Genomic DNA, 11,249 nt, shown 5'->3' with positions numbered 1-11,249 from the left:
TATGATGCTGTGATATGTGATATGATGCTGTGATATGTGATATGATGATGTGATATGTGATATGATGCTGTGATATGTGATATGATTATATGATATATGTGATATGATGCTGTGATACAATACAACACTATATGATACAATATGATCTGTTATGATATGATATAATATGATATGATAAAAGATAAGACACACAGTCTCACAACTAAAATATGTCAGCAGAACGCTTGAAAATAAGTTCTGTCACTGTGGTCTCTTGATGTGAAGATTGCAAACAGTAAAACACTTAAAAACAGTTTTACAATAAAAAGCCCAGCGTTTCTTAAAGGAATGCATACTGTCTGCCTCCTTTTATGGTAGAATTTTAAACTAAGACAATTTTATCTTGAATGGTATTGAAGTTTTTACTTTTTAGGTAAAATTGTGAAAATAGAATTATGTGTCAACACACAATATCACAACATCACCATGCAACATCACAAAATATTGGACAATTATGTGAGTATTTATTGAGAATGACTCTCAACTACTACCATGCCAAAAGTTTAGCACGTTATCTGTAAAACAGACTAAGCTTTAGACATTTTTGTGTCTGTTGAGGTTGATTAGCTGTGGCAGCTCCATTTGGAGAGGCTCAGAATAATTACTCAGTTGTAGACATACATCCAATGTTTTGTCTTCCTGGGATTTATTTTAATCCAACCAACGATTTATGAGATATTTTGCCAACAGACAGACAGGGTTAAATCCAGAAGTTAATGCCAAAGTTTAAACAAAGTTCGATCAGTTTGTTCTCAACATATCAGTTGAGGATGATTCTCAGCTACTACCTCACCAGATTTCTGTTGGACATTTGTAAACATCGGCAGAGTGACAACCTTTGTTGTGTTTGCTAAGATCGACAAGCGGTGGCGGCCATCATGAACTGAGATAACTCCAGAGGTTATTCAGTGGTAGACGTACATCCAGGGATTTATTCGAAGAGTTTCATGGAAATCTGTTCAGTGGTTCAGAAGATATTTTGCTGACATGACAGACAACACATGCACACACAGGGACATCACCCAATTTTTTGTGCATAAACTTGCCCAGATATCCCGAGAGATTTAATATAATTTTCTAAAACTGATTGTTTTTTAATGAAATACTTTGCTCCGCTTGCTGACACAAAAATAATCTGACGCTATTTCATGTTTGTGCCAAGTCAGCAACATTTAGCCACAACACGTTTCTATGCAGCTCAATTAAACATAAAATGACTTCTGTATCAATAATGAAGGAAATCCTGAACTGTTAAAACTAAAGTCAAGATTTTTTTTAGCCCCAGCTAATGTTTTAACAAAGAATAATTTAACTCAGAAAGTATTTGCTCATGCTAATCTCACAAACACAAACAGCTCTTCTGTGTTTTGGATTACCAAAGCTAATCAAGATGGGGACGTGTCAAATTAGTTTCATATCAGTTCTGTTCATTTAAACTGTGACTTCACAAGAAAAGCAAACAGTCCATTAGTCTCTGGTAGATTGGGAGAGACATGTTTGTCTAATTTGGGCAAGAATAATGAGCAGATTTACTGCTAAATAAAATCTAACATCTCTTTAGTGTGTGAGTTCATTGTTGGAACTGGAGCTGAGTGGAACGGACAACAAAAACAGGAAGAGACAGAAACCGATCACGCCAGTTCACAGAACTTTATTCTTACAGGAATCTGTGTAAAATGTGTTTGAGTGCAGACAGAAAACAAGCTGCCTGTGGCGACTTCACAGGAATAAACTGATTTGAGACTAACGGTGTCAGTGCGGCTCAGAAAACCAGCAGAACAATGTCAGCATGAACAGAAACTGTAAACAAATTGATTCAGTAAAGGTGTAGGAAAAATAGTTGGTTTGACAACATAATTCATGCGATTCTGTGCCAGCTTACAAAAATAAACTTATTTATAATGATATGACTCACAGCTAAGAAAATATTGATTTTCAGCTTTATTTGCCTGAAACAAGACTCATTATTTGTAGCTGTTTTGTTCATATAACAGTCACAAAAATTAGCTTTCCCCTGTTTAATCTGAAAGTTGCATCTGCCTGCTCTTCCTCGATAATGTTCTTTTTGCAGCATCCATCCATGCTATTGGCAGCTTAAATGTGGAAAACTGTTTGTTTACCAGCCCCACTTTGCATTTATGCAAGCTGAGTGTGATTGCATGTCCGGTCAATTTCAGAAACCTAATTAACCTCTAATCGATTGAGCGGGGAGCCTGGCGCACCTACAAGGTCAGCATCAAAACCGCGTCAGGAACGGACAAACCTGCGAGGATGCATGCGTCACATCAAACTAATCACCGACTGCGAACACACAAAACAGAGAGAAGAAACCAGGGTGAGTGAAACGTGCATGTGCCGTGTGCTAAATGTTGTGCATTTGTTCCAGAGACCAACGTGCAGCTGCACTCAGTTATTGATGCTTTTAACACGTTCTGGGCTGGAACAAAGAAACAAAATGAGGATAAAGGCAAACCCCTAAAACATCCTCTTCCTCCTGCTCAAACTGAACTGAGCAAGAGCTCAACATGTTCCTGTAGAAGACAAAGAGTCACGAGGAAAAGAAAGTCCATCCTCTTTTAGTTCTAGGGTTTTACATCAGGGCATAATAATAACGATACTGTAGGTTTAAAACAGATTTCACCATGCCGTTATTTTTTAGGCAAAAGAAAACGTGTGTGAAAAACTAAGTCGACCCTGGGTGCTGTAGCTCCACCTTTAGCAGCAAACTCTCAGTAGGTTATTCTGTATGACTCCTCTCAAATGGTTTTGGAGGAACCTTTCCCCACTCTTCTTTACAATGTTGTATCAATTCATTGGGGTTTTGTAGACATTTAATTCTGATCAGCTTTCTTAAGGTCCCACCTCAACATTTCAGCCAGGTTGAGATCTGGACTTGGGCTGGGTCTTTGCAACACCCTAGTTTATTTATTTAATTATTTTTAGCCGTTCTGTTTTAGATGCGCTGCTGCGTTTGGGATCATTGTTCAGCTGCATCATGACTCAGTTTGGTCTGAGCTTCAGCTGTCAGACTGACGAGCTCACATTGGACCATTGAATCTTTTGGACATTAAAGAAGATCGTGGTCGACCTATTGACTGCAAAGCATTCAAGTGTGGCTGCAAAATAAGCCCAGACCATCACCCCTCCACCACCGTGCTGTAGAGCAGGGGTTCTCAAACTTTTTGGGTTCAGGGACCCCTTACAGGGAAGAATAGGTTTCAAGGACCGCCTGGAAATATTTGTGTAACATAAATACTTAAGACCTGTTCTTTAATAGTATTAATATAATTTTTATACTTTTAAACATGGGGTATTTTTCATTCAACACACATATCATAAAAAAATAATAATTTTAACTTCCAAAAATTACAGATTTGAGAAAATTAACAGTATCAAAAACCACTTTAAAACTTAATAAATGTATAGCCACTTTTTCAAATTATTACAGAAAACTCTTAACATTAAACTGAACAGGATCATAACAGCAGTAGTCATACCAAGTAACTGGACTTCATTTGTAAACCGATGGATGCCAGGATGTAAATAGCGGGTGGATCAGGGGAGGGGGGGTTCCTCCCTCAGAAATTTTCAATAAAGTAGATGTGATTTCCTGCATTTTGGTATATTTTAACAGATTGTTGAACATCGATATGCTTGTAAAAAAAAAAAAAAGTAAATGAATCCAATAAAATAAAAATTTCGGACCCCAAGCACCAGCTCGCAGACCCCTGGGGGTCTAAGGACCCCAGTTTGAGAAGCACTGCTGTAGAATATGAGATGTTTATGCTGATATGCTGCAGTTACTTTTTGTGATTTATGGGTAAACATCTCTACTTGGGTCTAAAGTCATTGTTCCAAACATCTTGTGGGTCGTTCAGTTGCATCTTTGCAAACTGAAGTTCTTTTTGCTGAGATCAGACTTCCTCCTGCAGCTCTGCGTCACACTTATTCAGACTTTTCTCTTCCTTTGAATCGTGCTAACACACACACGCATCCTCACGAGCAGTAAACTGCAAAAACCTCTTGTTTTTGTGTTCACACTGAAGATCAGATGATCAGTTCACACAGCTTTTTCATTTAGGCTTTGATTTTATGTTTAATGTCAGAAACTGCTGCATACTGATAAAGAATAAGAGGCCGCGCTCTGTAGCAGCAGCAACGTGCACTCTGCCCATCTTTTGAACGACTGTACGAACATAATCTCACTCTATCCCGGTACAATGAAAATAAAACTTATTCTGATTCTTTAAACGTAATGTTAGATTTGAATAATTTTCCCCATGACTTTATATTCTTAATAAAATAAGAAATGCTACAACAGTCAATGCAGCTGTGGTACTAAAAAGTAGTGATTTTATTTAAGCAGGAAAATCCCATTGAGAGCACAGATCTCATTTTCAATGGGCCGGCCTAACATGCTTGTTTTTGGACTGTGGGAGGAAACCAGAGTACTTGGAAAAATAAACCCATGCAAACACAAGGACAACATGCAAACTCCACAAAGAAAGACCCCAATTCTAAACCGGGACTTGAACCCGGGACATTCCTGCTCTTAAGCAACAGTGCTAACCACCATCGAGCTGCCCAAACAGGATAGGACCTTCATGTGTTTGTATGTTTTTAAAGAACAGAGAAATTTCACAGTGAAAAAGAAGCTCAAACTAAATTCAGCCATGATATGAAGCTGATGGCTTCCCTTAAAGGTCCAACAATGGCAGCTTATCGATGGCTGCGTTTGCCTCTCCGAGCTTCTGATCAGTACCAGCGAGCCTCCAGTCAGCCTCTGCTACGAGTGGAGAAGAGTTCAGATGCTCTGCCATGCTTCCAAACACCAAACCTTTACAGAAAAAAACTCATTTAAGAGCGGAGACGAAGCCGGCCAAGGGTGACCATTTGTTCTAATCATCTTTCTGTACATCTGCCCGTTGTCTCTGCGCTGACACACTGGTCCTAACTGCACGCCCCCTCTCGGACTAAATCCACCGTTATATCCTGGGAATCCATGTCATCTCCAGAAGTCAGCTCCCATCGGCCAGATGTTAAGTAGTTAGCATTACAGCTCTGCACACGTCACCAGTGCTGCAGAACACTGGAACAGCTGGATGAAATAAACAAACAAATAAATAAATAAATGTAGTGGGAATAAAAGGTCTGAAGGGGACAGTGCATTACTGCCATCCTGCACAGACTGGCAATAGCATGCAGCCCAATAGTAGCTGAAAAAATACTAATGCAATGCTTTTCTACTATCAAAAAATTTGTTTTGTTTGTTTTTTTTTTTGGAGGGGGGGGGGACAGTCTGATTAATGGAGCACCATTTTGGGTCAGAGTGCGGCCACGTTAAGACTGCAAAAAGTCACAGGAGTTGCAAGGAAAGTGAACACAACAAGGCTTAAACTGGTGAAAGGAGCTTAGATCAATCAGGACAGCTGAAAAAAGGGATGACATTTGTACGACAGATCTGTTGCTGCCAGAGAGCAGCTGAGGCCTGACAGCCTGCAGGCAGCTCAGTGGCTTAACACACACCTGTACTGTGGCTTAGGCCCACCAGCAATCATTTTAACCATATTTACACGGCGTGCCAGTTCACATTGTCTGCTCCTGTATTCCCAGAAAGCTTTCAGACGAGGCAGGGGTTACTCCTGAACGAGACAGAATAAACAAGGAGGTGATGCATGGATCACGATGAGCTGCGATGGTGCACGGAGGTTCACTTGCAGGAAGTCAAGGTGCATGTTTACTGGATAAAAACTTGCCATGCTTTCACTGCAAACACAATAAAATAAGGGAACTGAATCATCTTTAGTGTTGCAACTTACTGAGGGGATCACTCTAAGAGCCTCAAACTGCGGCCCCCTGCTCATGTGTGACCCAGAGTCTGCATGAAGTAATGACACCTGTACATCCAGCATTCAGAGTTAACAGCTGGACGTCCTGATTCCTCACATCATTTTCATTTCAATCTCCTTTTTCTTGTCCTGTGTTCTCTCTCCCCGTCGATCCCTCTATCCGTCTCTCTGTCTGTGTTTTGCTGTGCGTCCCCTCCCAGTCCACGCTGTCTCTGCTCCATTAGACTAATTGTGCTGTAATAATCTCCACTGATGTGTGCTTCTAATATCTTCAATGGTCATGTTACCCTATTTTAATTACACCATTTCAAAGCTCCTGCTACACTCTCTTTAATCCACTGCCCTGGATAAAAAAAAAAAGTGCAATTCAGATGAGTGGAAAAATTCTGCACTGGCACACATCAGCATACAACAGGACGACAGTGAGCCTCAAGGTTACATGTCATCAAAGTCCCACCCTCTAACGGCGGTGATACACATCCTGTCTGGATGCAAAGAAACGCTCCAGCCGGGTGGGGGCGGTTATCAAATAAGTTTTAGATGGATTTTTTTAAAGTTTAGATGAATCATTTAGGGCAGCACGGTGGCGCAGTTGGTAGAGCTGCTGCCTCTTAGCGAGCAGGATACACTGGTTCAAACCCCGGTCCGTGGGCCTTTCTGGGTGGAGTTTGCATGTTCTCTCCGTGCATGCGTGGGTTTTCTCCGGGTACTCCGGTTTCCTCCCACAGATGAAAAACATGCATGTTAGACTGATTGGTAACTCTAGTGAGTGAGAGAGTGAATGGTTGTTTGTCTCTATGTCCATGTGATGGACTGGAGACCTGTCCAGGGTGTCCCCGCCTCTCGTACAGCGATGGCTACACGGGCACCGGCGACCCCCATGACCCAAAAAGGAAGAAGCGGGTAAAGATAATGGATGGATGAATGAATCATTAATAAGCTAAATAGGGGAATAAGCTGGATTTAGATTATGCTACTAAATAAAACCAACACACATATTAGTGACTTGCTTCTGTCCCTGTGTGTTTGAAAGCACTAAATCAGCTGAAATGTAAATAAAGTTTGTATATGATGCAACAAATGTATACTTGCAATAATGCATGCACAAATGGTCTTTAGATACATTTTAAGTTAAGTTTAAAATGTCTAAACTAAATGCAGGAAACACAATAAGATCATGGACCAGAATTTTGGACTTTGTGGGGTCTGGTCTTTGATGATAGAATACACAAATGATTATTATTATATGTTGTTTTTATTGTTGTTTGTGATGATTCACAACTTTCAAGCTTGGTGTTAAGACGTTAGTGTCAGAGGAAAAAATGTAAGTTTTTCCATCAATCACACATCTGTTTAAACGCAGCATTAGTTATTAATCAGCGTAAAGCGCTTATGTTGAGAGTCAATTTGTTTTATAGACTCTCACAAGCGATGATTCTTTTTTTATTATGAAGGCGTCTGTTTGAATTTATTTCTACTTTTCTGTTGTTGAACACATGCGCTGTTTGTCATACTTTTATTTTTATGCACTATAACTAAAACGTGTTCTTCTTGTTTTTCTGTTTAGTTCACTATGACAAAATGTTACTGTTCATGAGAAAAAGTAAGATTGAATGATCAATGTTAATAACTACAAATATCAGAGACTTTAAAAAGAATTAGTAAAAGTTTCCTGATAAAAAGTTATGAGTTTATGTTTGATGATTTTAATGCACAAATTTACACTCTGACATATTTGGATTGTTTAAAAAAATGTGCGCGCACACACCAACCCTGCTCACTGTTCATTGGGGTGTTTGGAGAGCCACTCCCCTGCAGGTGTTCCTCTGCTCCAGCACACCTGCTTTGAATCAGCGGGTCATCAGAACATGAAGCTGTAATCATTGAAGCAGATGTGCAGGATTGAACACCTGCCTAAGTAGTTTGTTGGTGGATCCCTCTACTCCACCTGCTCCCAGACCCACCCCATGCCGGCCGGAAGTGAGTCGTGCATGTGCCGGATTTGGCCCGCGGGCTGCGCTTTGGTGACCGCAGTCTGTTTGCATCTATTCCATGTTATCTAAGCAGCCGGTGTGTTGTTCTAACATGTTGATGATGTCTCATGTGTGGGACAAGGTCACGCAAACACCCCCGCAGCTCGTCAATGCAGATAAATTACCTAAAATCACTGTAAGGGTGGATTATCCAGAAGCCCGCAGACTTGACGCGCTCCCTCTCGTGCTCCACGGCCCTCTCGCTCCCCAACATCCGCAGGGAGAACTTGTTGACTCCCGGCTGGAGCATGGCCCCGAACTGCCGGTGCATGAAGCCCGCCTGGTACAGCCGCTCATCCTCCGGGATGATCTGCTCCGTGCCCTCCAACTTGATGAAAGTTGTCTGGTCGAACACGGAGGGCTGCCCCGGCACGCTGAGCAGCCCTCCCATCAGCCTCTGCTGCTGGAGGGGCCCGGGGCCATAATGCTCCCCGGGCAAACTCTCGCTGGCCCCGGCGTCAGCCTCCGGGAGGAGGCGCCGCTGCTCCGCCGGATCCGAGCCGGGAGGATGTGGTCCGGTGATGGAGGAGATGCTGCTCCTGAAAAAGCGGCAGTCCCCGTTCAAGTTGGACCTCACAGCCACGTCCCTGTCCAAGTCCTCGCTCCTGGCCTCCTCGATGCTCCTGCAACTGCTGGCGGGAGACAAGGAGGACAAATGTTTTAGGCGAATACTTTTCCTCCCGGTGTCCTTGCCGCCGTCCCCTTCGCCGTCAGCCCCCGCGGGCTTTTGCACGATGTTTTGCGGCAGACTGTAGAGACGTTTGCGCATGGAAGACTGGAATTTCTCCATGTTGAAGACAAGACAGCCCGTAAACGCGCGGCGGGGTGGACCATGAATCTCACGCACCCGGGCTGCGGTGACGGCGCATCCGCAGGATGGGTCGAGTCTTCGCTGACACTTGGGACGTGCCGCTCTCCTCCGGTTCAAACATCGAGATGAGTCAACTGTGTGCTGCCCGCTGCCATGAGACAGACATGGGGGAAAGCAGAGACAGACGCTGAAGCGTGAAAGAAATGCGTGTAGGTCCAGGTGAGCTGCGCGTGTGCGGAGAGGAGCGCATCAGGATGCAGCATGCTGAGCGTCGGACGTGCCGGAGTGGAGAAACACTGCTGCTGATGCTGCTCTGCTCCTCAATGACAAAGCATCCCCCCCCCCCCCCCCCCCCAACACACACACACACACACACACATCCCTAGTTCTCTGCCAGGGCAAGGTGAACACACACGCACACATACACGCGCATGCATCTGGCACAGACGTCCACAAAGCGCTGCCCGGAAAGCCTCCCGCGCTTTCTAATAATGTGATTATTGATGGAGCTAATCTATCAGGTTGTCAAAAGACCGGATGCACCCCCCCCCCCTCCCCCATCAGGACCACAGGACGGGATGGTTCAGGATGTCAGCTTTAGGGAAATTGAGCAACAATGAGAGTTACATCTGCATGAGGTGTTTAAAATATGTCTGCCTGAACTTTTCAAGTTAAAGGAAGTCAACGAGAATGACGTGTAAAGTGTTTGATTCTGAGTTTATCTGATACTTTTTCTTTGAATTTTTTTTTCTCGTTGTCCTGTTTTGTTGAGACCCAAAGATGCAGATCAACACGAAGGACTCGATAAGAAGAAATGTTTTAAAATGAACAAAGAAACAAACAAAAAGCTGACGTGGCAGCAAATCACAAATACTGAGGGAGCAGTGTGACAGCTGAGTTCAATGACAACAAGGAACAGGTGTGAGACAGGGGCAGAGCTGAGGAAATGAAATGAGGAAACACAGACTGATGCCCAAGGAATCTAAAAAATACGACAAAAGTAAAACTAAACACAAAACCTGACAAGTGCATGGATCTCCTTTCTTCCCAGCTTCCCGCACCTGTTTGCATCTTTATCAACACGCCTGTTCTCAACAACCCAGAGCCAATGTGGTTCTTACAAGAAGTTTATTTACATATACAGCAAGATCACTTGCTGTGGATCCCTGAAGAAGGGAGCAGCCAAAAGAAACAAACAAAGTCGACGCATATAAAAACAAGAACAGTCACCCTCCTGTTATTATCTCTGCTTCTTTAGTTCATGTCTTTGTTAGATTTTTATATTTCCAGTCCTGAACCTGCATTTTTATGTTACTACAGTTTCAGTCAGAAGTTTGCATGCACTCATCTTGGGCATGAATATCATAATAATTTGACATTTAACTATTTTTGGAGTTACAATACAACGAACAGCTTCAATGATTCTTTTTAAAACGATGACTTAGTGCAAAAGGTAAATACTTATTGTGTGTTTGATATGTACAGAATTCACCAGGGCTTAATTTGAGCCGGATTCTGCTAGAACAGGATCCGAGAACTCTCTTATTTTGACGGGGTGCATTCCGGTAACTTGGCTCTGGTAATTCTCAGGCTTAATAATGAAGTTATGAACAAATTTGACTGCCTTGATTGAATAAAACCTAAATTGGACATGTAATCTGAATAAACACTCATTTTAAACATAACAGCCACTTACAAGCTTCCTAATATCACATCAAAGCCGCCCCTTCGAGAAATTATTTCCTCTTCTACCCTTAAAAAAAATCCGCCCCTAAAATTTCAGTCATGGGCAATTTGATTAACAACACAAAAATATAAATAAATAGCATAACTAACTTGCAAATCAGTTTTACAGTATAAGTGGGTCATTAATAAAATTAAGATCAATTATTAAAAATATGAGAGAAATGTTTGATGGGTAATCACGTGATGTATGGTACATCACGTATCAAAACAGCGGCGCCAATTTGTCAAAATAACAGCGATCAAAATGTCGAAAAGACAGTCCTATTTACTTTCATAAAAAAGTATTTTAATTTTACAACTAAACAACCGAGAATTGAAACACATGAAGGCAGTGGCAATGAAGATTCATTCAACCTTTATATATGTATTCATATATTATAAACATTTGAAGTGTTCGTGTTCACGTGGTTGTAGTTGGCAGATTCCTCGGCTTCTCTGCAGTCTTGTAACATCAAACTAACCTGATCCGAAGCTGACTAAAAGTTTGATCCTTCTTCATAGTGACTTTGACACTCAGTGGCTGCAGAGAGCTGTACAGAACAGACCAGGAATTAGATCGGGACTACTTCCAGACTCAGCTGACAATCTGAGTGCCACTTGCTGGCTCAGGAAGCCTCTCTCCAATACTTTTCCAAACCTCCACTGGTATGTCATCAGGTCCTACTGCCTCTTTTTTTTCATTCTTTTCAAAGCTTTCCAGACTTCACCCTCACTAATCTTCCCCACTTCCTGGTTTACAGTTTCTATGACCTCTACTCTTCTTTCTCTTTC

General features: G+C 42.2%; 1 protein-coding gene across 1 annotated transcript in view; it reads right to left on the bottom strand.

Annotated features, from left to right (window-relative positions):
- LOC119416341 (potassium/sodium hyperpolarization-activated cyclic nucleotide-gated channel 3-like) overlaps positions 1 to 8,711 on the bottom strand; it is a 26,097-nt gene extending 17,386 nt beyond the window's left edge. The window contains exon 1 of the mRNA XM_037683572.1: positions 8,047 to 8,711. Within this exon, the coding sequence (XP_037539500.1) occupies positions 8,047 to 8,711 (665 nt within the window). The remainder of the gene's footprint in view (positions 1 to 8,046) is intronic.
- Positions 8,712 to 11,249: the final 2,538 nt, after the last annotated feature.

This window comes from Nematolebias whitei, chromosome 10 (genome assembly GCF_014905685.2).
Source record: "Nematolebias whitei isolate Nwh7 chromosome 10, NemWhi1, whole genome shotgun sequence".
Classification (NCBI taxonomy): Eukaryota; Metazoa; Chordata; class Actinopteri; order Cyprinodontiformes; family Rivulidae; genus Nematolebias; species Nematolebias whitei.
Note: the sequence above shows the minus strand (reverse complement) of the source record. Positions and strands in the feature narration are given on the sequence as shown.